Here is a 26134-nt window from a genome sequence, read left to right on the forward strand (position 1 = left end):
TTGAACGGCCAGCAAATGGTAGCCAATTTATCTAACATTTTTTGTTTTAAATTTAAAGAGCGGGTCAATTGAGCCTCAGAGTCTTACCCCACCCACGTATCAATTTTAAAAAATGCAACATTAGTAGGCGTTGACTGGAGGACCGAGAGGGCGGAGCCGCGGCAGTGACGAAGACGATGGCTAACTAGACGAAGCTAGCTCCCTTCACTCTGAGCAGTTATTAGAAGTGGAGGACGTTTCTCCCCCTCCTTACACAGACACTCGAGAAGAAAGGAACCAAGTCTATTTGGAGGAGACAAGCGGACCTGATTCTTATTGTTTTGAGCTTGTGAGTTGCCTGAAACTCCCAGAACCGACCCAACAGAATCACCTCTGAAAGGCAAGTAGCCGTTAGCCATAGCATTGGATTTGCTGCAGGGTTTGTCTCCACGGCCCTAAAAAGCTAGTATTCAGCATGTTTTAGAGGTTTATCTGGTTCAGCACACCTGGTTTTAATCAGCAACAAATAGCTGAGCTGCTTAACAGCTAATCTAACCTGTTAAAGCAGGAAAATCCACTGAAACATGCTGGATAGCAGCTCTCCGGTAGCCCTGGGCTCAAGTTACAGTCTGCTGCATATAAAGTTATGAAAATGCCCCATGAGAAAATTATTCTGTAATGTGTTCAGCTCACTAAAACTGCCCTGATTTCTTTATTTATTTACTAATAACAGCTGCTCTCTTGGTTCTAGGTCCTCTGGTGTCTGCAGTTGGTCTCTGCTGCTGTCATCAGGATCAGGAGCTTCCAGAAGAATGTGCCTTTCAATGACTCTTTCCCCCTTATTTGTTATATTAATTAAATAAATCTCAATTTATATATTTCCTGTTTTTGTTCATGTCCATAAATACTTAAACATGCTTGAAATTAAAACGAGCTTTTAACAGTGAGGTGCTAGTTTAATTCATCACAATAGAGCTAGTTAAACATGCAACAAAAATGTGATAATCAATGTAATTTATAAATATCCATTAAAATATCAAAACTGGAATCTAAATGAGATATTTGGCAGCACAAAAAACTTGTCAAACACAATATTTATTATAATAATTGTAGGCAGACAGGAGACAGAGCTGATGGAGGTTCTCAGTCATCGAAGGATGGCTGAAGGCTTTCCAGGAACAGGAGATGTGGTGTTGTCTCTTCTCTCTCTATTCAGCAGGATGAGCTGATAGGTTACAGGTGTGTGAGGACATCCTCATGCTGTCATAACCAGATGACAGGAGTTATCAGGTGGTCAGCCAGGCTAATGAGATGCAGAAAGAAAACAAATTCAGGACAGTGTACAATATGTGGTGTTGCTCACCTTATGTGCTCTTATAGAATATTAACGTGTGCCTGCCTCATGGTGTAGAGTCCATATTTTGCTGAGTGTCCTGCAATAATGCAGGTTATTAGTTAATTTACTTTTGATAGCAAAAACAAAATATTTAATGTAAAAGTTATTTTCCAGGTGAATCAGCTCACACGTCACCACCAAGTGTCACAGGGGCAGAATCAGTAGCCTCCTTCATGATGTAATCACATACTTATTTAATTGTTAATATCTTAAAAATTCTGAAATGTTTTAATTTTTTTTTTACCTTGAACAGTTCACTGAGCTTGCACTGTCACTGAGGTGGAAGCTGGAATCAACAGCAGACACCTTACATCTTGGTCTTTTGAGGGGGTCTGGACGCTCTGGGACTTTCTGGAAGATGAATTTTCATCAAGGTCCCTGGGTCACCAGACACACTGCAGCTGTGAACTCCATTCTGGCTGGCTATGTAAAAACAAAGAAGCAGCACATTTATAAATGTTTAAAAGAGCATAAAATCACGTGTAAAAATAATCTGTAAAACAAATTAAAACTAGAAGGTGATAATAAAATGTTTACATAGAAGATTATTAAAAATAATTCACCTTTGCTACAGGGAAGGTTTCACGTCAGCCTGGACAAGTACATTCATGCAGCTAAATCAGTCTGACAGCCAGTGTCTTGGGTAGATTTAGCCTGAAAAAAAAAATAGAAGCATATTGTTGTTGGAGTTTATAAAGTCAGATAATATACAAAAGAAACTGTCCTATATAGGCGCTTTATAACATTCCTAGTGTGTGATCGTTGTTATAACGTAAAAGTCAGTCACATATGATGTGGAGAGCCTGAAATGCGACCTCCTGAACAGAATTCCTCACAAAACCGGGTCACAAGCTGGATTTCACGCTGTAATGCTGTCTGTCAAGTGCAGCGTTAGTTAGAGACACTGTTGCAGAATTGCCGACTGACTAGCTAAAGGAAGTGAACCACGTCTCTCAGACTTTGCATTTAGGTAGGGAATTGTCTTTAGAAGATGTTAAAACGTTTATTTAGCTGACTCACCTCAGACTGGAGCCCGCCGTGGTGGGGGAGCAGAGTCGGTGGGCTGCATCTAAATCGCGGAAGAGCCACGGTGGGCAGCCTCCCTCTTCAAACTGAGGCGTGCAGAATCGCGGGTAAAATGCCCACAGAGTCACCGCAACCATACTACATTACACCATCTCACCAATACTAAGACGATATGGAGCACTAAACCCGAAATACTTTCCCAATTACACTAACAGCCAAACACTAACTAAACTACAATATACAACAGCCAAGCTAACACTAAATAAGTATTTATAACACTAAAAGATATGCTAAGACTAGGATATGCTAATGCTATATGCTAATGCTGAACTACCGCTGACCTCCTACACTCGCTTGCAAATCCAACTCCCACTCGCCACAGGGCGTGGCCGAGACTCTCGTTGCTTTTATAACTTTGGCACGGAGCTGCTACGTAGTACTCTACTGGTTTACGTAGTACTTTACTCTTTAGCCATTGGCTAAAATTTATTCAAAATGACTCAAATTCTATGTTTTCAGCTGAAGGTGGCGCATTACTGTGGTTTTTAGACAGAATTTTTAATTTTTAAAGAAAATGCACCAAAATGCTAAAATAAAGAATGCACACATTTAAAACACTATTAGACACTCATTTATACAGTTCATCAGCAAAAAAAAGTTAATTTAGACGTTACTTGCTCTTTAAATAAAGCGTGTGTTTTTATTCGATTTATTTGTTTTTACTTTTCAGTTGAAAGCCGTTGGAAAATGACTGGTCGGGCACGAGCAAGGTCACGTGGAAGAGTACGTGGTCAGGAGACTGCAGTTCCAGGAGCGGTAAGTAAAGCTAATATGATACAGGTTATAAGTAGGCATTTAAAATGTTTGCAAGTTGATTTCTCTAGTTGCTACACCGCTCCTGACGGGACAGGTTTATATCGGTCTCATTGACATGTATACTGGACAATTCGTTTCCATAGGCTCCAATAAGTTTTTAAGGCAAAATGGGAGATGGCCACCACCGCCATTTTGACCGTGTCACAGATTCTGTTAAAGAGCAAGTAACGTCTAAATTAACTTTTTTTTTGCTGATGAACTGTATAAATGAGTGCCTAATAGTGTTTTAAATGTGTGCATTCTTTATTTTAGCATTTTGGTGCATTTTCTTTAAAAATTAAAAATTCTGTCTAAAAACCACAGTAATGCGCCACCTTCAGCTGAAAACATAGAATTTGAGTCATTTTGAATAAATTTTAGCCAATGGCTAAAGAGTAAAGTACTACGTAAACCAGTAGAGTACTACGTAGCAGCTCCGTGCCAAAGTTATAAAAGCAACGAGCGTCTCGGCCACGCCCTGTGGCGAGTGGGAGTTGGATTTGCAAGCAAGCTTAGGAGGTCAGCGGTAGTTCAGCATTAGCATATAGCATTAGCATATCCTAGTCTTTAGCATATCTTTTAGTGTTATAAATACTTATTTAGTGTTAGCTTGGCTGTTGGATATTGTAGTTTAGTTAGTGTTTGGCTGTTAGTGTAATTGGGAAAGTATTTCGGGTTTAGTGTTCCATATCGTCTTAGTATTGGTGATTAGGTGTAGTGTAGTATGGTTGCGGTGACTCTGTAGGCATTTTACCCGCGATTCTGCACGCCTCCGTTTGAAGAGGGAGGCTGCCCACCGTGGCTCCTCTGCGATTTAGATGCAGCCCACCGACTCTGCTCCCCCACCACGGCGGGCTCCAGTCTGAGGTGAGTAAGCTAAATAAACGTTTTAACATCTTCTAAAGACAATTCCCTACCTAAATGCAAAGTCTGAGAGACGTGGTTCACTTCCTTTAGCTAGTCAGTCGGCAATTCTGCAACAGTGTCTCTAACTGACGCAGCACTAGTTGACAGACAGCATTACAGCGTGAAATCCAGCTTGTGACCCGGTTCTGTAAGGAATTCTGTTCAGGAGGTCACATTTCAGGCTCTCCACATCATGTGTGACTGACTTTTACGTTATAACAATGATCACACACTAGGAATGTTATAAAGCGCCTATATAGGAGATTCTTTTGTATATTATCTGACTTTCTAAACTCCCAACAACAATGTGCTTCTATTTTTTTTTTCAGGCTAAATCTACCCAAGACACTGGCTGTCAGACTGATTTAGCTGCAAGAATGTACTTGTCCAGGCTGATGCACAAACGCTACAACTAATGGTCTAAGTTGAGAGACTTAAAATCGCAGAACAGTTTTCAGGCGAGGCCGAAGCTCAGACTGAGGCCTTTCCCCGTGGTCTGATGCTCATTAATTATTCAGAATTTTAGGCATTTAATATGCTTAAACAGAAGAGTGACAAAAAAATTCACCCCCTCAGAGTTGTCATGAGTGTAAACTAGATCTATTAAACCTAAAACATGTTTTGGAACCAGGCTGTAAACATGTTTATTTCTGCAGTGAAATTGGTATTTTTAACATGGGAGTCGATGAGGATTTGCTCCCTTCTGACACCAGCCTCCAGCGAATGAGGGTGGAACTGCAAGTTTTGCCACTTCCATGTTGGCTTAAATTTCAGACCCGAATTATGGGGTCTTGGATCAGTCTCTTAAGAGTGTGTCGGCGTCCAGGGGCAGGATGCTGTTGTAAGCATGTCTTAATGGCTAAAAATTGATAAAGTAGGGCTGCAGCTATCGAATATTTTTGTAATTGAGTACTCTATCAAATCTTATCGATTAATCGAGTACTCTAATAAATTAGTCTTTTGTGTTTGTAAACCATTATATCAAATAGCATGTTATAAAATATGAAAGACCTCTTAAAATGAGCAAGCCAGTTAAGTTTTATTCAAAATTAGTTTTCAAAACTTCAGCGCTTCAACTTTATTTCACAGTAAACCAATGCGAGCGGCTGCGGCCCAAATGGCACCTGAACCGCTCATGGCACATGCGCAAACATTTCTCGCTAGCTATTTCCCTATTAACACATGTCCGTTTGAATTTCTACACTTTTTTTTTCTCACACAATAACAAGGATTGCAGAGAAAGCATGTTTGCCGTGGTCATGTCAAGCTATACTGATCACAAAACATTAATTTACTTTCGTTTTCCTCTGCCACTCTCATAAATACCCATGTCCTCCTGCAGCAATCCCGAGGGACAACAGACATCAATAACAACACAGTAAAAAGTCAAGATGTGTAAAAACTGCTATTTTTAGCACATTTTAAGTCTGACGTATTGCTACCAGATGCACAGTGTGAGCTGAAACTGAGTGCTACAAATTACAAAGTTGCACAGTGTACACAGAATATATAGAAATACAGGCTAAAATGCATTATCTTGTAGAGGCTCTGAGTCAGCTTGCATAAGTGACATTTACATGTGGATGTCAGGTGCTGCAGCATCGAGGATGTGGTGTTGTGGTAGGCTAAATCCATTTTACAGTATTTACACTGGACGACGTTTTCTGCCTTGGTCCCACACCTTTGACATCTTCTGTCTTTTTTGCACTCTGCCAGTGTCCACGTTATTCGCCATGGCTTAAGAGAAAGTTAAGTTACATTCGCTACTCGTGTGTGCATTCAGTGCAGTGTGTATGTGCGTCACTTATTTCGGTCCAGGTGAAACATGACCCCGGGCGATTGCAAAGCTATGAATTTATTAAGCATGAATTAAACGAAGCCTCGAGGCAGAGAATTTCACTCAAGGATTTTTTGTACTCAAATTATTCGAGGTACTCAAGGAATTGTTTCAGCCCTAATAACAAACACTTACAGTTTGATTTAATTAAAGGTTTACGACCCTAGTCACAAATAAAGTACATTTTTCCCCATGTTTTTTAATCACTATAAATTTAATGCTTACAACGTAACCTGTTTTGTTTGCAATGCTTAGCCTACATCTTTATTAAATGTGTTTAGCTGTAACTTATAATTCTCTAACATGTACACAGGTTGAAATCAGTTCTGCAGAGAAATTCTCAAGATCAGTCTGCTTTGTTTACAAATGTAGTTAAATCTTACCTGCATTCTAAATAAATACCATAAGGTTAAACCCAAAATGAAGGAAGGATTTAGCCAAATAAAAAGCATGCTGGGTCATCCTTTTACAAGTAGAAGATTTTGTCCTCCAATGACTCAAGTGTATCGTAAATTAAAGTGAAGCCTGAGGGTTAAATAATGCTCCCAAACTTTTGAGCTACTTTGCCGACTCACCATGTTTTCTTTCTCCGATGATGAAGGCTGATCTGGATGGCTACTACTGCGCATGCGGCTCAGCAGCAGAGAGGCGGGAAGCAGCTGCCAAATGTGCAGCAGCAGGCAAGACTAAAAAAAAGTTTGTAAAATATAAAATGCGTCGACTATTAAATCAACTACTATGTTGACGTCGCCTTGGCGAGTCATGGCAGCCCTATTGTGTAATCAACCCGGCCAGGCTGGGCAGAGTGGAGAGGAGCAAACCCGATGCTAGAGCTGAAGTTGAAATCTTCATCCAGCTTTTTTTCATTCGCACTAGGGCTGGGTAATGTGGCCTAAATTCAATATTACGATATATTGACTATTTCACCACAATAACGATAAATGGACTATAACGACTGGTATGCACAGAAACCAAAGTTGTCCACTAGATGGAGTTGTCACATTTATTACGTTGAGTCACATTTCTACGTGACTCAAGGTGGTAACTCCTTTTAAAGGGACATGAATGTTGCCAACATATACACATCTTTTCTTTATCAAATTTATTGACACAGGGAACATTTTCGATAAGTCAGAAATTTTGATAACAATAAATTTTCGATTAATTGCCCAGCCCTAATCCACACTAGTGATGTGCGAGTCATGAACAAATAATTAAATACTCGAGAATCACTTAACTGACTAGTGAATCACGATTCACTGCTCCAACTGACTCATGCCTGTTACTGTTGGCAAACTAATTTCATAAGTAGAAATATATCTGGCTCATCATTAAAATTGTTACAAAAGACAAGAGCAAATTTAACAAAAGCATTTTCTTACCTTTTCTGGGCTGGGAGCTCATTAATTCACAGTAGCAATGCTTTTCTAACAGCACGTTTGAGTCACTCCTGCCCTGTCTGAGAGCTAGCTTGCAGTGCTAATTGTAGTGTGACAGTGTGAGCATCCTGTCACAATGTCCCGATTGATCATGCGCCCTGGCTACTTGGCCAAGGGGATGTCCCTTTGGCTGACTGGTTAGAGTGTATGACTCTCACCCGGGAATATGGGGATCGAATCCCGCCCGGGCCCTCGTTTCTCCACCTTGCCACATTTGGCGTTGTTGGCAGGATCCATGTAGTACTGTCAAGTAGGTCCATGGATGTGAAGTTTGTGGCACCCTGCGCGGGAGCACGAGGACGTGCTTGTGGAAAGAGGGGGGAAGATGTGACAGTGTGAGCATCCTGTCACAATGTCCCGATTGATCATGCGCCCTGGCTACTTGGCCAAGGGGATGTCCCTTTGGCTGACTGGTTAGAGCGTATGACTCTCACCCGGGAATGTGGGGATCGAATCCTGCCCGGGCCCTCGTTTCTCCACCTTGCCACAGTAGCATGATCAAGTCACTATTACTCTGTAGCTTGCCTCACTCAGAGGACAAATAACTCACTCACCCCCTCCCTCACGTATTTCAGCTCATAGGAATCACTCAGTGGAAGCTTGCGGTAGTACACGACTCAAAAACCCCTAACTGCTGTCTTATGAGTCATGACACATGCCAGCCTGGCCTGCCAGACTTCTCTGTTTATTTCTGCACAGAGAAAGGGTCTGGGAACTCTCCTATTCAAATAACCCCACCCCGTGAGAATTCTAACCGAGCCAATCAGCGCTGAGTAGCATATGTCACACACCATAATGCTGAGTTTGTCAAACATGGCAACTGAACCGGAGTTTGCTGCGGCTTTCCTCTGTTCTAAATGACTTGAAGTCCTTTAAAACCACATGTAGAAGCGCTAAAAGCCTTTCTTGTAAAGGAAGATGTTTGTGCAGTTGCCAGACGCCTTTTTTTTTTTTACTGCAGCTAAAAAACTACATCACGCGGTTCAGTCGGCATTTCCGTCTTTTTTTCTGATTGGTTATTTTTGAGCTGCCTAGTCCAGCCCCTCATGTGCCTCTCTGCCTGTAAGTTACCAGACTCTTTCTCTGTGCAGAATTAAACTGAGGACGAGTCTGGCAGGCCAGGCTATCCCTCTGCAGGTTTAAGTTTTCCCTCAAAACACACTTATTTTAGCCTGGCTTATCCCACGACTGTCTTCATACTTCAGCGTGACACTTCTCTATTAGTGGCAGCTTGTGACATTCTTCTGTACTTTTTACCTCACTAACGTTGCTCATTTAGTTTTTACTTGTTTCTCTGTCTCTTTCTCTATGCTATTTTTAAATGTGCTTTATAAATAACCTGGTATGGTATGGGATAGGAGTCACCCAGTGGAAGCTCGCAGTAGTACATGACTCACTAACCCAGTTTTCAGGTCATGACACACAACTCACAGTACGAATCACTATCACCCCCCACCGGGTTTCAGCTCATAGGACTCACCCAATGGAAGTTTGCAGTACTACACAACTCATTCTCCCCTCCCTCACGGCTCTCAGCTGCAGAAACTCAGTTTTGTAGTGAAATGAACTTTGCCCTGTCTTAATTATAACCAATGAGATGTGATGATTCCATATGAATATAACATATCAACCTGATTGATCTTTGAATGTTTAATCAGAAGATTATAGTGTTTTTCTCTTTCCCTCAAAAAATCTTAATTTTCTCCTGGTTTGGCCCAGCACAGTTAACTTCCCAATTGTAGCAACAGCCTTATATCATAACCACATAAGTGGAGAAAATGTTCTGTAGCAATGAGTGAATTTGCTGTTGCATTAAAGTGATGCTAACTATTGTTTAACATTTGAACTTATTTTCTGATTTTTTAAATTTATTAAAAAAACAGGTATGGGATGTTTTTCTGTATTCGGAGCATCAGAAAATGTTTTATGGTGGAGGTGATGCTTTAAAGTCACTGAGAAACAGCATGCATGCAGTTTGTTGTTTTGCCGCTAATACAGCAGCAGGTGCAGCTGCAGATTTTTTCAATAAAAACAGAATGTTGTAATGGAATTCATGCATTAGTTTTTGTTTGCTTTGAACCCAGAGCAGACATCACACGCCAGACGACATCAACACTGCATACTTTAGTATTTGTTTATTTATTGCGAGCAATATCGATATCGCAATATTAAGCAATGTTATTGAATATTGCAGGTTTTCCTAATGTCATGCAGCCCTATCAGGAAGTAGTTCTTGTTTTAATAAACTCATTGTTTATAAATTTTGGCAAATCAGGATTTGAGGGCTTTACCAAAAATTCATCAGAAGACACGCCTTAAGATACAAAGGTGTTAACACTTTGTGAATGAAAGTGTTAAAAACTCTTATGTGAGTTGAATATTAACATTTAAAAGTATCTTATTGTAATGTGTATGAGTGTAAACATTGATTAACTTGTTAAATCAACATATACTGATCTGGTGTATATATCTGAAATGGAACATTGTAAGAACAATATTAATTTTAAATTAATTGATTTAAGCACAGATTATTCAAACATTTGATTTAAACATCTTGTTCATTAAACACTTGATTATTTAAGCTTATGAGTTGTAAAGTCATGTAGGCTTCAAATAGGTTCACTTTATTCAGAGAGAGGAATGTTGCTGTCTTACTTTACGCAGAGTAGGGATGGGTACTGAATTCGGTACTTTTTAAGGTACCGACCGATAGGGATGGGTACCGAATTTGGTACTTTTTAAGGTACCGACCAAATTCCACAGTACCGACCGAGCACCGATTCACATCATTTCAAACGGTGCCTCGTTTCGGTACCTGTCCTTCTTAACGAGAACTTGCCAAGACAACTGCGCATGCGCAAGAGCGTTATGTCGTCGGTCCCTGCGAGCGAGTTGTAAACAGAGCAGCAAGGGTAGAAAGAACGCACGCTTAAGCTTGGGTCCACTTCACTAAATGTGATGGGTAACTGGGTGATGAAACCAGCGACAGACAACGATCTAAGTGAGACATCCTCATCTTAATCTGCTCCGGTAGGTAAATAAAATGTTTAAGATAACGTTACCTTGATATGTTAGCTTCCGTTTCGCTAATGGTGCGTTCGCTTTCTCCTCGGAACTCCGAATTTCCGACTAGTAGAACATGAACACGCTCTAAAGTTTGGCTTTACTTTACTAAATGCGACGGGTGACTGGGTGAAGATTAAACCAGCGACAACGGTCTAAGTGTGAGGCATTATCGTTTTAATCTGCTCCAGCAGTTAAATAAACTGTTAAAGATAACGTTAGCTTGATATGTTAACTTCCATTGCCACCGTTGTTGTCAGCTAATGGTGCGTTCGCTTTCTCCTCGGAAATTCTAACTTCCCAGTAGGAAAAATCAAATGAAAAAAGATGGCAAAAGGAATGAAGATACACAGTAAATTTAGTTCACAGTAAAGATGTTTGCTTCAGTTTATTTATCAGCTTATAAAAATACAAGGGCGATGTTCAAATACAAACAGTTGAATGTTATTTATCGTGATATTTTTCAAATATGGTTATATATTAAGAAAAATGTATATTTAATTATAAAAGAAAATTAAAATAATAAACACTCAAAAGTATCGAAAATTGGTACTGTTAAGTACCGGTATCGATTCGTAGGTACCAGGAATTGGTACCGGATCGATTCAAATGTCAAAGGTACCCATCCCTACCGACCGAATTCCATAGTACCGACTGAGCACCGATTCACTTCATTTGAAACGGTGCCTCGTTTCGGTACCCGTCCTTCACAACGAGAACTTGCCTAGACAGCTGCGCATTCGCAAGAGCGTTAAGTCATCGGTCGCTGCGAGCGAGTTGTAAACAGAGCAGCATGGTAGAAAGAACGAACGCTAAAGCTTGGGTCCACTTTACTAAATGTGATGGGTAACTGGGTGATGATGAAACCAGCGACAACGATCTAAGTGAGACATCCTCATCTTAATCTTCTCCGGTAGGCAAATAAAATGTTTAAGATAACGTTAGCTTGATTTGTTAGCTTCTGTTTCACTAATGGTGCGTTCGCTTTCTCCTCGGAGCTCCGAAATTCAGACTAGAAGAACATGAACGCGCACTAAAGTTTGGCTTCACTTTATTAAATGCGACGGGTGATTGGGTGAAGATGAAACCAGTGACAACGATTTAAGTGTGAGGCATCATCGTTTAAATCTGCTCCAGCAGTTAAACTGTTTAAGATAACGTAGCTTGATATGTTGGCTTCCTATGCCACCATTGTTATCATCTAATGGTGCGTTCGCTTTCTCCTAGAAAATTCTAACTTCCCAGTAGGAAAAATCAATTGAAAAAGGCCGGTAAAGGAATGAAGATACACAGTAAATTTAGTTCACAGTAAAGATGTTTGCTTCAGTTTAATTATCAGCTTATAAAACTACAAGGACAATGTTAAAATACAAACAGTTGTATGTTATTTATCGTGATATTTATCAAATATGGTTATAAATTGAGAAAAATATATATCTAATTATAAAAGAGAATTAAAATATAAATCACTCAAAAGTATCGAAAATTGGTACCGTTAAGTACCTGTATCGATTCGTAGGTACCGGGAATTAGTACTGGATCGATTCAAATGTCAAAGGTACCCATCCCTACGCAGAGATTACAGGACATTTGCAGGAGATCTTGAGTGAGACTATATGTCTCTGTGGAAAAATAATTGTGGCAAAGGTTTGTTTTGGGAATTTGGGCCCAGACACGGTGTTGTCCTGTCTGTACATGAAAGGTTATCTTGTGTCAATTAGATGGTAAAAAATTGACCACTTGGATACGTAACAGTTTCAACTTTTTTTTTCTCCAGAACAAATTCAAATCCTTTTACTGTTAAATGGAGTTGAATTAGAACTAATTGTGCAAAATATATTGTCTGTTTACTAGGGCTGGGCGATATAGCCTAAAATCAGTATCACAATATATTGAGGATTTCACCTCGTTAACGATAAATGGACAACAACTACAGGTATGCGCAGAAACAAAAGTTGTCCGCTAGATGGAGCCGTCACATGTATTAAGTCATGTTTTTGCGTGACTCAGTGTGGTACAGCTTCGTAAGGAGACATGAATGCTGCAAACCTACAAACATCTTTTCATTTTTTTATTATCAAATTTATTGACGTGAGAAAAAATTATAACAATATGAGTCAAAGATTTTGATAACAATATATTTTCGATTTATTGCCAAGCCCTACTGTTTACAAATATTTGTTTAAGTTTTGATGCTCCTTTTATTCCATGACTTCTAGGGCTGTAGTGAAGCCTCGATGACGTCGACGGCTCGATTCTAAAAATTTGTCGACGTCAGATCTGGTAGTCGACGCACCACACCCACTTGTTACATCCCCAGGAGTTTGTAAATAGAGGTGGAATCTGCCAGTTTTTCCTCTAGTTCGCCCTCTTCTCCGCCTTCACTAACATCTCCGCCAAATACCGAAGACCCGGAACAACGTCCGTCCGCTACTAGAATCCTTTCCTGTTTTGCCCGTCTTCGTCTCCCGGCAACGGACAACAACTTCCGGGGTCTGATACGCTGCTCAGTCTCTTATCGCAGATGTGGAAAATCACTGGGAGCGTTTTCATAAAGAAGCTTCTTTCAGACATTAGGAAAGCTGTATTTGTGGTAGCAGTCTCTCCTCCATGCTGATCTGTTTGCTGGGTGGTGTTTGTTTATTTAAACTTGGTAACTTGAACTTAACGTTGGTAAAGATACTGTTATCATTTTTGCTAACGGCTTCTTGCGTTTGGACAAGCTGTTACGTTTTGGTTTAGAGTTAATCTTTTTTATGGTGTAGATCTCCCTTTTATTACATTTAGAGTGTTGTGGGTTTTCGGTTTAGTTAAAAATATCACCTTGAGTTTGGTTTAACCACCCAGTTTAGAGTTTGGACCTTTGGAGATCCCAGTGGGACATCCCTAGTTATTTGTACTTTTGTTTTAATTCCCCACAGACAGAATTATTATTATTCCCACCTCTGGATGGAAAGATTTGGTTTTTTTGTAGTTGTAAATAAACCTGATCATCATTTTAACTTTTAAATCCCGTGTTAATGTCCCTTCCTTTTTGCACACGAGCCAAACTCGCCAGGAAGGGTTGTAACTAGGGATGAGCGAGTACACCACTATCTGTATCTGTGTCTGTTCAACCAACTAAATTATCTGTATCTGTACTCGGAATGGGCGTGGCATAACCGGAAGTGGGCGTGATTTAACCGGAAGTGGGTTTGGTTTACATCAATATATTATTTTAAGTCTGAAATTGATATGGATTGATCAGAAGTTGCTTTGTGTATTGTTTATTTGAAAACTATTTACAGAGCAACCTCAGAATTGAGATTAAATATTTTTGATCACAATAGTGAAGGAACTATTTCAGAACAAGTGTTTCAACAAAATCAGAACATTAATATTTAAGTGCATGGATTAATAAATCTGAACTCATGCAGTAGGAACTAGAAAATATGAAATGCTTGAACCAGACACAACTTTATATATATTTTTAAATTTTAATTTGATTAAACTGATTTTTTTCTTAACGTTCTTGGCATGTTGCCCCACACAAAGTTAAACAAAACAATGTGGATTGTGTGTCTGAGAGAGATAAGAGAGGGTGAGAGGGAGAGAGAGGGAGTAAAAAAAATACCCCGACCGGAGCAGAGGTGACTGATGCAGCACGTCAGCTCTGTCTTGTCAAATGCACCAGGTAAGTTACGAAAAAAGTAACTTTGAATATTCAACCGAAAAAGAGGCGAGCTGAAGAAAACCTAGGGAAAACTGAAGAAACGTGAGCAACAGTGAAGCAATCACAGCGAGATCTGTTTCTGTCTGTGTGTACGTAGATGAGCCGGACGGACTGCGCTTCCGGCCGGCTAGAGAGTTTTGTGTGTAGGGAGGGGCAGGCGCTTTATGTGACTGGCCAATCACAGAGCGTGAAGACAGTCAGTTACCCAATGAGGATTTTCCTTCAGCACGATTACAGATATTTACGAGTTTTACTCGTGTCATGCTCGTACTCATCAAAAATGCTTTATCTGAAACGAGTATCCGGCTCATCACTAGTTGTGACACCAATCGCCTCACGCTAGGGCTGGGCGATATATCGATATTCTTTAAATATCATTATAATTTTTAAACAAGATATAAGATGACTTTATATCTTTATATCGATATAACTGGCCAAACTGCTATGCTAGCGATTAGCCGCTATGCTAGTGACATGTTGCTCCGTCTCTAAGCGGCTATTACGTGTATTCTCACAAGTTTGCTCAGTCTGAGAGCCTCTGGGTAAATGTGCTGCTCTGAACTTTGCATTTGGCCTCCTGGTTTTTAATTACTTGGGGACGTTCAATGCCAACGGAGTTCTGTTTTCCATCCTGCTTGTGCGGAGAAACGAGCCAAACCCCTCCCTCCCCTGTGTAATGAGGAAACGGCTATGGAAAGCCGGAGTGGCCAAATGACCTGAAACATATTTAAAGGTTTGAATAGTAAACTATAGGGTTACCGTTGTTGGGGTTATTAGGAGCGAACAATTAGTAAGCTTCAACTTACTTTTGGATTCTTCAATAAATTCTGTAAATACGAGAATATTTACTGATTTATTAATTAATTAAGATATTCTTAGACATCTCCGGGGCACCACCCTTTAATTAGAAAGGGAAATGAATCCAAAACCTTATCAGTCTTTCTTGAAGTTCGTATAATCCTTGGAGCAGAGACTTCTCTTCGACACAACAAAGCTACTGGACACAAAAATCTGAATTTTATAACATTTAATTAAACAATTTGTTAAATGAATAAACAATGGAACAAATGAATAACAACCATGTGATATAATTGAAGATAGATGTGTTTGCGTGTGATGGAGGATGTATGAATGGGGTCCTTTGTTCTCACAAAGGAGTAGTGTGTGTGTGCGTGTGTATGGATTCAAAATGGAGTCTTGAGTACAAGATGGCTGACCCCTTTGTCTGGCTAAAGTGTGGGTGGCAACTTGCACTTTAACTTCCAAGGCACTTAGAATCAGTAGTAACTTAACCTTAAATCACTCAAAACATTTCAAAGGATCATGAAACAACACAAAAGATTAATCACAAGTTAATATCTTTTAGTTTCACCACTTGGCCATAGTAGGAAACATTTAAAGATATTCAAACAATGATAAATAAGCAGATTATTCTTTCAAAATGACCCGACGGACGTGTTTGGGACGAAAGAGGAAAACACGAAGCTACTTTTTAAGCAATAGCGCGGTTTTATTGCTTATTCTGGACTATAGAGGAAACGGAAGAAGAAGGAGAGAAAGAGATGAGTGTCTGATCACCAGAAGAGCGAGGCGTCCCTCACTCTTTGAGTTGACGGTTCTCCGTGTTTCTCCACAGTTCTCGGCGTCGTCCGTCGGCTTGATGGCTTTCTCCGCTGTTTTCGCGTTCTCCGTGAGTTTGACGGAGTTGCTGATTTTTCCAGCCCGGTTCTGTGTTCTTCCCTTCAGCAGCTAGAGCAGCGAGCGGTTGAACAGACCTGATGGCTTGTAGTTTAGTTTTCCAGCGGTTGCGTGGCTCAACTTGGGCACTTAGAGCTTCCGCGTGCTCAAGGAAGTCGGAGCGTTCGACAAGCGTGTCCTTACCGCCAGGTATCCTGGGCAAAAGAACGAAGTTTTCTTTGTTCCGTTAATGATTTATAGCTTGAGTTCGCGGGAAAGCGTCCATGAGCTCCCGCCTCCCGCAGAACGTGTTTCTGGTATTAGGCGGTGACATCATCCCAATGCTTCCGTGTGCAAAGCATCATGGAAAATGAAGTTTCTTGGCGCTGATGTGATTATTTGCTTTTCAGAGCAATTTAAGCACAGTCATTTTGGAGAAAATCACTGCATAGTAATTTCCTCATGAGGTCAGACCCTCAACACCGTTTTATTTTAAAGGCGAACTCAACGGGTGAGAATTGTTGTTCCGGTTCCGTTTTTTTCCGCTCTGATTTGCTATGCTAGTAAATACTCCGTTACGAGTGATTCTGATGAAAAAGTTGAGTTTGTAAGGTGTGGGTTATGGCGACAGTAGCCCGAAAATAACACTCATAAAAGAGCGACCAGAGACTCTGAATCATTACAGTATAATCGCTGATATGAGCCAACACTGCTAACTAATAACTAACAACTAGTTAATAACTAGTTTTTCTAATAACTAATAACTCCATGGTGCATGACCCATGTGATCTTCAGTAGATGCAATTACATCATCGTACATTTAGCTTAACATGATGGATTTTTTTTCTCTGGACAAGACCTATACAATATGGGCCACCTCTAGATGAAATTTAAATAATTTTACATTAATTATAAATATATAATTAAAAAGTGCCTGTGGGACATTTGATACTCCTCTGGCTCTCAACTGTGTCTGTGTGTGTGTGTGTGTTAGCAGACAGCTGTACCTGTGTTACTAAAGCTCAGACTGGTAGAGAGTAGGCACTACGGTTAAAGTTTGACCAGAATCAATACATTTTTATGCATTTAACCTACTGATTTATGTATATAATTTCTCAAGAGCTTGAAGTGAGTTAACTTGTCAACAGTTTACAGGAGGAAAAATATCGAGATATATATCGTATATCGGAATTCAGCTTAAAGATATCGAGATATAAGTTTTGGTCCATATCGCCCAGCCCTACCTCACGCACATAAGTGACCAAAACAAAGCAGCATGGAAACACCGTCTCCATGCTGCACTCCCAAGTTCTACACGTCACCAGAACATAACCAACCGCAATACAATAAAAGCAGTGTTATACAAAATGGAAGGCCTGTAGTGTTTATTCTCTTACCAATTTTTTTGAGGAATTTATTAGATTTTTTGGTTTTTATTAACTGTGCAATTGAAAAATAATCATTAGATTAATTGTCTAAATCAGGGGTGTCAAAGATGCGGCCCGCGGGCCGGATCCGGCCCGCAAGTGGGTTAAATCCGGCCCGCGAGATGGTTGTGTAAACTTTATTTTCATACTTTACAGTGTAGAGTGAAAATAAACTTATCATTGTGAGTAAGTTTTCTCTAATGAGTATAAATAAAACAAAGCTGCACTCAAGGCTCACACAAGAACTTGAATCACATCCTGAAGTTGGCCGCCACTCAGGATGTGACTTCTGATATTGATGTGCTGGTGAAAGCTAAAAGATGTAAAGTAAAGTGAGTCGAATATACTTTAAGTGCTACGTGAAACTGATCTTGCCATGTGATCTGTAAGCTCTTTGAATCACTAAGGAATGTTTTTTTTATTTGTTGATTTTTTAATTTTTTTCAAATTTTCAAGTGCACTTCAGGTGTGGTACTCGTACTACTACACTGTCCTCAGGCTCCAGCCTTGTTTTATATTGATTGTATTAAAACAAAGAAAACAATCAGAAGTTGTTTTTTCCCCGGTCCGGCCCACTTGGGACTAGATTTCCCTCAATGTGGCCCTGAGCTAAAATGAGTTTGACACCCCTGGTCTAAATAGTCATTAGAATAGTCGACTATTCGATAAAATAATCGTTTTAAAAATAATCGTTAGGCGCATCATCTTCAAATCGGAAGAAGAGGCTGAGGACTACATTAAAAAAAATAAAATGACAACCAGCGACAGACAACGGGGCTGACTGAGTTCGGGGACTGCCTGGTCTTATCCCTGTCTCTCCCCCTCTGAGAGGGGAGTGGATCACACAGTGAGGCAAGAACCGAACTTTATATTATTGGTTATGGTGGTTCTAAAAGCAAGTAAGGTTCTATTTTATTTTATTTGATTATTTCTATAAGAGTTCTACGTTATGAATCCTATTTTGTTATCTCTTACTTATATCCCGTTGAATTATATACCAAATGGTTAAGTCTTTTATTACTATCATAATTATTGTTGCACTGATCAGGGATCTCCTGTGGGGGGCGATATGGAACTCTGTTTTTTTTTTCCCCCTCCTACTGGCTGATGCTGACTCTTGGGGGAGTCTACTGTAGAGACGAGCACACCGGAGCTGATATTAGCAGTTGTACGCTACCCCCTCTGGGGATGGAACGTCTTAAGTAACCCAAGGTCTTAGGTTTAGAGGGTTTGGAGCCACGTTTTGTTTGGGGAAACGTGGGGGGGTTGCTTTAGAAACTTCACTCAGTATGATTTAAATCAAGAGTCTTTACTCAATATGAAAGCGAAAGTCAAAAAGGTGCAGCCACGATCCTTTGGCACTATCATACTAAAATTAATCATGATGGGTAGATCTGCTATAAAAGTACTTACGTGGAATGTGCGCGGTTTAAATAACATGGTTAAACTTAAGCAAGTATTAGGCAGAATAAAACAGTTAGGGGCCACAGTATGTCTTTTACAAGAAACACACCTGTTGGAGAAAGATGTCAACCGATTAAGAACCAGATGGCCTGGACAAGTATTCTCCTCTGGATTCTCCTCCCACTCTAGAGGGGTCATAATTCTGGTCCATAAGTCGATTCCGTTTCAGTTAACAGAGAAGTATTAGATTCCTCTAGGAGATTTATTATACTGAATGGCACTATAGTTTCAACTCTAGTAAATCTGGTTTGCTTATATGCCCCTAATGGAGATGATCCTACTTTTTACCAGCATTTCTTTTTAACTATTTCCTCCTATACTGGCCATTACATAATAGGAGGTGATTTCAACTGTGTGATTAACCTTGTGGTTGATAGATCAAACACCCATGTTACTCCCTCTCACCAACAAACTAGAACAATGATTGGGAAATTTATTAAGGACCTCAACTTGATGGAGGTGTGGAGACTATTACACCCTAATAAAACTGAGTTCTCGTGTTTCTCTAGCACCCATAAAACATATTCACGTATTGATTTTTTCCTGATCTCAACAAATCTAATGTCTCTGATACAAAAATGCTGGTATGAAGCTATTTTACTTTCCGATCATGCCCCAGTCATTTTATCTCTTCTACTGCCGAACCTTTTACTCCAGCCACTCCCATTTCGTTTCCAAGCAAAATGGTTGAGATATACAGAGTTCGTAAAATTCATAGATGGGAAGATAAATGATTATTTCACTTTTAATACGAACCAAACAAATGCATCAATAAAATGGGAAGCCTTTAAGGCCTATATAAGGAGAGAAATGATAAGCTATACTAGGAGCAAATCCAAAATCCATTTGAACAAACTAAAGGAACTTGAAGAACAAATTAAAGACTTACAAGACCACTTATATCACCACAATGATGTTGGAAAATACAAAAAACTCCTTCTGTTAAAGTCAGAATATAATGAACTCAGCACAAATAAGATAGCTACAAATCTAATGTGGTTGAAGCAGTCCTATTATGATCAAGGGGAGAAGGCAGGGAAGCTCTTGGCTTGGAGGCTAAAAAAAATACAATCAGAAAGAACCATAAACTCAATTATATTGGACGATGGAATAGAGATCACGGATCCGGAAAATATAAATAACACTTTTGCCAACTATTATGAAAATTTATATAAATCAGAATACCCTAAGAATGAAAATGAAAATGCACAAAACCAGTTTTTAGACCGATTGGAATTTTCGACCCTTCCCGAAGAAGCCAAACAGGCCCTTAATGCTAAGTTGAGCATAGAGGAACTCAGAGAAGCACTGGGTCTTATGAACAGCGGCAAAGCCCCAGGTCCGGACGGACTCCCAATTGAAATACATAAAAAATTTCTGACAAATTATTGCCACACCTGCTTGAAATGTTTAATGAGTCCTATGAAAGAGGCATTTTGCCACCATCTCTGAGAGAGGCATCTATTTCAGTCATTTTAAAACCTGGTAAGGCCCCAACAGATATGAGCTCATACCGTCCCATATCACTAATGTCCTGTGATACTAAAATATTGTGTAAGGCCCTAGCTTGTAGGATTAATTCATACATTCCAAAATTAATTTCTGATGATCAAAATGGATTTGTTATGGGCCGCCAGGCCTTTTATAATACTCGTCGGCTTCTGAATATACTGTGGGATAAGCAATCTGCTACTGACCATGCCTTTTTATCATTAGACGCTGAAAAGGCGTTTGATAGAATAGAGTGGAGATACCTTTTTGAAACCCTTAAGAGATTCGATTTGGGAGGAGAATTTCTGAAATGGGTCCAATTGTTATATACGGAACCGATAGCCAAAATCGTAACAAACAATCAGATATCAAGGCCTATACAACTTGGTAGGTCTACTCGACAGGGCTGCCCACTCAGTCCGTTATTGTTTCTTTTGGCCATTGAACCACTTGCTATGGCGATACGCAATTCCTCTGAATTAACTGGAATAAGAATAGGTCAGGTCGAACATCGGGTATCATTATTTGCAGATGACATCATTCTGTTTTTAACTAACCTAGAGAAGTCGGTTCCGGCAGTGGGCGATGTTCTTCAGAATTTTGGGTACTTCTCTGGGTACAAGATTAATCAGAAGAAAAGCTCCCTGTTATTTCTAAATGAAAACAATCCTCATATCCAGACACAATTCACCAGTACCTGTGAAGGCTTTACCTACTTGGGAATACAGATTGTCCCTGACATAAAGAAAATTGTTCCCATTAATTATGACCCCTTGATACAAAAAGTTTCAGAGCTATTGGTAAGGTGGGATGGGATGCCGATTTCTATGATAGGTCGCATTAATATGTTGAAAATGTCAATTCTACCAAGATTTCTCTACTTATTTCAGTCCATCCCCCTATATACCCCAGACTCTATGTTTTCATCACTGAATAAACTTTTCTCCAGATTTATTTGGAACAACAAACGACCCAGGCTACGCCTCTCCCCGCTATACTTACCTTATGAGCGTGGAGGGCTTGGAGTGCCCAATATGAAGATGTATTATTGGGCAGCCCAGTTAAGGGCAGCTACTTGCTATTTTCCAACTAGGGAGACTCCTTCCTGGGTTAAAATTGAGAATACAGGGTATCCGCGGGTCCTTAAAAAGTCTTAAAACGTCTTAAATTTGCTTTTCAAAATTTAAGGCCTTAAAAATCCTTAAAAATGACAAATAATCCTTAAATACAGTTTCCAAAGGTCTTAAATTACCAAAGGCCCACTAAACAAGATTCTTTTATTTCTATAAAAATTTCGTGAATTTCTAGTTAGTGTTCAGCATTTTTTGTGTATGATGTTGGCGTAAGCGGAACCGTACACATTCAGCTGGTTGTGAAAGGGGGCTATTTTTAGATGAGCACATTAGCTGGTTAAGCTAGTTGGAGTTTGCGCCATGGGGAATTTTAATGGTAACTGGATGGCTAATCCCACGTTCGCGATGTGGTTAGCACCAGTTCCAGGCAATAGCTGGAAATTATAGCTTAAATTTAATTTTTTAAATAGCTTAAATTTGGTCAAAGTGGCCTTACAAAAGGTCTTAAAAAGTCTTAAATTTGGCTCCCTTAAACCTGCAGATACCCTGGAATAACAATATAGGACTGCCATTACAATCTTATGTTTATTCAGATACAGCTAAAAGAATACTGAAAAATACAAAAAACCCTATGGTTAGAAATACGATTTCAATCTGGCACCAAACACATATAGCTTTAAATGAAGAGTCACAACTGTCAGCTTTGTCGCCGATGTGTGTGTGTGTGTGTGTGTGTGTGTGTGTGTGTGGGGGGGGGGGGTGTTGATGTTTTTTGTTCTGTTTTAATCTGAAAATCATAAACATATTTTGGAAAAAAAAAAAGAAAAAGAATCGTTTACCCCCAGCCCTAGTGACCTCCGTGTTTGCCTTTCACTGATCTTTATTTATTTATTTTTTTTAAATACATGCCCTCTCGGTTCTTTTGTTATAATTTATGTTGTCTGTTTTAGTTGTCCTAACAAGCAGTCTAAAAAAATACTCAGTTCCACCACTATTTAAAAATAAAAAATAATTTCTGTATGCAAAATTGATTTATTTTTTTATCACTCAGTGGTACGATGTACAAGGAAAGAGGAGCAAATTAGGTTTGAGTGATTTTATTTTATTTTGCACTGACTAAGACTCAAATGAATAAAAAAAACTTGAATAATGTTGGTGAGTGACTCAAACTCAATTTAATAAATTGAACAGGGTTTTCCCCAGAAAATTTTATAAGCCACACTTTCCGCTGCTGTTTCTCACAGTATCAGCTGATGGAGGGCTCTAGTTTCGTTGCGCCATTCGTGTCAGCGGACACAGTAGGGTCGGGGAGGGGGGCGGGGCATGACTCTTATCCTGGCGGGTGGCCAAGCAAAGCCTAGCGATCTGCCAGGCATATAAAGCACTGGGGGAAACCCTGATGAATCAATTTTTACCGTCACTAATCCAAACAACTAATCTAAAGTGAGCTCAAACTTTGGAATAGAAACTTGCTGGTGGATTTCGTTTTCTCACCTTTTTCACTATTGACACATTTTCATGTCTGGTAGTTTGTCCCACCCATATTGATTAAACTGTTATATTTTTCGTTGCAGAGCAAGGCTAGTGAGCCTGCACCAGTACCGGCTCCCTCTGCTGAAGCGGGGCTGGTTGGCAGAGGCACTGAAGAAGGTAAAGGCAAAAATCTAATTTGGATGTATGTCTTGCGTGAACGACCTCAAACAAAATGGTTTGAAATAAACAAATACTAATAAGCCCACATAAGAATTATTAATCTATATTCTTTAAAACATGTGTTGTACATGTAGAGGTGTAGTCTGGTTACTTTTAAAAAGACATTAAAGCAAGCAACATTTTGAGGAAAAAAGATTTCAAAGGTCCGACCACTTTCTTTAGGATGCCTCCTAAAGCAGTGGTTCCCAAACTTATTTAGCCGCGCACCCCCTTCTATGTCCCGACCATGTCGACGCACCCCCCCAGCCCCCACATCAGGGCATGGCTATATATATATACATATATATATATATATATATATATTTCAGCCATCAAGTTAAACAGACAGGGTTAAAAAAAATATGATCAACCTTTTCCCCCATCACTTTAATTTTTTAATAAGGGGGGTGCGTGAGGTGAAAAGTGTAATGGCTGCGGAGCTCAGAGAAGTCTGTCATATGTCACCATTAGCGTAGCCAGAAACTCATTTGTGGGTGGGCCTAAGAAAAAGTAAATGGGCACAATAAATGTAATTGAAAACAAGTATATTGTTGCGCGTGTGTCCTCCACATGTGCCCTAGCCTCATAATAACAGTGCGCCGAGCTTCAGCACTCTGGCCTGCGCACGCCGATATGTTCCGCATTTGATCTTTTTTAACGGTGTTGGAGGAATCTGAAGGTGGTGAATCATTCTGGCAGATTGGAATTAACACCCTGTCTCATGCAGGTGTTCTGACATTGTAAACCTCACACACAGAACATTGTGGATGTAACTAAATAAATCAAGAAATGATTCCCATTCAGGCTATTAACAGCGAGCTGAAGATCTGAAGTTCAGAGTGCGTCTGTCAGAGGTCAGACGCATTCCAGCGGAACCACGGCTCACGGGTGCACAAGTGAGCACATCTGGGCTTGGCAGAAGTAATTTTACAACATTGGTTTAAATAGCGCCAATAACAAGACGCGGTGACTTGAGCGGCTCATGGAGCTGTGCCGCGCGCGCGCGCACACACACAGATTCAATAGGCGCGCACGCTGCGCAAACTCCGGCAGCTTGAACGTAGCTGAGTTCTTTCATAAAGGGAGCCGGTGCAGGAAATCTGTGGACAGATGGGAGTTAGATCCAACTCGAGGGGGAAAACAAGGAATCTGAATTGTGCGGGGGACTTACAGTCTGTAGAGGGGGGAAAGTAGCTTGAGGGAGGAGTGGTCCGGTCTGGGCTGAGAGGGGATTCCTGAGACTGAGATCCAGAAGGGGAGACGTGGAGGGAGCTGAGTTTGCTGAGATCCAGGGAGCTTAGGTGGGCAGCTGGAGGTGGTTCTGGCCAGGGAGAAGCTGAGAGACAAGCAGGTTGGAGTTCTAGAGAATAGCCAGTCGGGGATGAAGGTGGAGGTTTGATCTGGTGAACGAGAGCAGGAAGGGTAAAATGCTAAATCCAAAATCCAATACACATCTAAAATCTCAAAAGGTCCTAAGAGCTCGAAAATACGGTGACGAGGTGGCTTAGAAGGTACCCAGGTAGAGTAATCATCCAGCGAAGTGTAGGAGTCTCTCAGCTGCTTAAATACCCCTGGCTGGCTGATGAGCAGATCTGCTGCAGCTTGGTTAACCTCCAGACACGCCCACCTGCAGAGGGAAAACTCAAGAGAAAGGGAGTGACAGCAGGAATACACCTCAGACCGTGACACACGTGTTTTCATTTGGTAAACACAGCCACATTTTCACATGAAACACACATACCATTCATTGCTTAAACACAAGTAGCCTTTGGGTGAACACTACCAAGAATGGAAAGAACACTGAAGAGCAAAACTGAAAACACAATTGTCGAAAGGCAACACAAGGAATTACACACTGAATGTATGACAGTGCCCACTTTTCTCTGAGAGAAGCATTAGACATCACAAAAATTTTGAGACAAAACATTAATTTTTACAGTTACCCCCCCCCCCCCCCCCCACACACACACACACACAAATTTTGAGACAAAACATTTTATTTTTACAGTTAACCCCCCCACCCCCTTTCCCCCAAGCATAATCATGGGGCATCATGCCGCCGGTCTCTGTCTGGCCAGAGGGCCTCATCAACATCACAGGCGATGTCCTACTGGTCCAAACAGCTCTGGAAGTACCGCCCCGAGTGCCTCATGAAGCCCTGACAAGCCTCAAAGGCCACATCTCTACAAGGCTCCTCCATGGCTTGAAGCAGTGGGACCTTGCTCTGTGGATTCCTTTCGAACACCTTCCACCTCCAGGCTGAGAACAACTCCTCAGTAGGATTGAGGAAGGGGGAATAAGGTGGATGTTATAAAATAGAATACCGTGGGTGGTCCTGAAACCACTCATACACCTGGGTAGCCTTGTGGAAACTTACTTTTATGCTGCAGTCCCTGATTGCAAATTGCTCGCCAGACCCGAAAGTTTGGAGATTTGAATATTTGTGTGTTGTTGATTGAAGCTTTGAGAATTTATGTGGAAAGTGTGTAAACCTGAAAATTGTGTGTTGTGTTTTGACAGCAAGGTAATGTGAAATTGATATCAGAGTGTAAAGGAGGAAAATCAGAGTTCTAATATGATAAGGAAATCTTAAGTAGTGATAAATTGAGTCAAGCAATTGGGAACAGAAGTAGAGGTTGTGAAAATTGTGCCTCATTTTTGCTTTTTGAATTTTAGCAATCGAAAAAAACTGTAACTGCTACAAGTTCTGTGTCCAACGTTTCAATTTCACAGTCTGCCAAAAGTAAGTGAAGCTAACAGCACTTGCTTTATCCAGATGTGTAGCAATACACGTTTTAACTTGTTTATGAATCTGGGGTATGGTCTTGTTGACAATGGAGTGGCGGCTGGGGGCATAACGTAGCGAGGCTCGAGGTGTTCAATTAAGCATCTAAACCCGACATTACTCACCACCAACGGGCTAGTCATCAAGCACAATAAACTGGCATATCTTCTCTGTTAGGGTTAATGCCTTTTTGGTATCTCTCGGGAGATTCTCATGCTTTACAAAGGTTTCAGGCAGCGTTTGTTGTTTAACGCCAGGGAATTGTTTCTTCGCCTCCGTGGTCTTGTGAAAATCCTCATGCAGCTTTGTGTG

General features: G+C 40.4%; 2 protein-coding genes across 8 annotated transcripts in view; one reads left to right on the forward strand and one right to left on the reverse strand.

The window, feature by feature from the left end:
* LOC139063610 (oocyte zinc finger protein XlCOF6-like) overlaps nt 1-26134 on the forward strand; it is a 58194-nt gene that overhangs the window by 28373 nt on the left and 3687 nt on the right. The window contains exons 3-4 of one of the 2 annotated variants that reach the window (XM_070545990.1): nt 3132-3217; nt 22920-22995. In XM_070545990.1, coding sequence (XP_070402091.1) covers nt 3149-3217; nt 22920-22995 — 145 coding nt within the window. In that variant the 5' untranslated portion in view covers nt 3132-3148. Of the gene's footprint in view, nt 1-1793; nt 3218-22919; nt 22996-26134 lie in introns of those variants that run through there. The other variant, XM_070545988.1, reaches the window with a different exon arrangement.
* LOC139063621 (uncharacterized) lies at nt 1056-24982 on the reverse strand. Of its 6 annotated transcripts, XR_011516992.1 has the most exons (5): nt 24553-24982; nt 24209-24437; nt 1620-1798; nt 1379-1412; nt 1056-1282 (listed from the first exon to the last, which is right to left on the reverse strand). XR_011516992.1 is itself a non-coding variant. In XM_070546011.1 (3 exons), the coding sequence occupies exons 1-3, from the start codon at nt 24736-24738 to the stop codon at nt 1683-1685; spliced, it is 531 nt and encodes a 176-aa protein (XP_070402112.1). In that variant the 5' UTR covers nt 24739-24982; the 3' UTR covers nt 1056-1682. The 6 variants fall into 6 exon arrangements, 3 of the variants coding, with proteins under 3 accessions (XP_070402112.1, XP_070402114.1, XP_070402111.1); XR_011516990.1 differs by lacking the exon at nt 1379-1412; XR_011516991.1 differs by having other exon boundaries at nt 1056-1412.

The sequence above is a fragment of the Nothobranchius furzeri genome, chromosome 17, assembly GCF_043380555.1.
Source record: "Nothobranchius furzeri strain GRZ-AD chromosome 17, NfurGRZ-RIMD1, whole genome shotgun sequence".
NCBI classification, from domain to species: domain Eukaryota; kingdom Metazoa; phylum Chordata; class Actinopteri; order Cyprinodontiformes; family Nothobranchiidae; genus Nothobranchius; species Nothobranchius furzeri.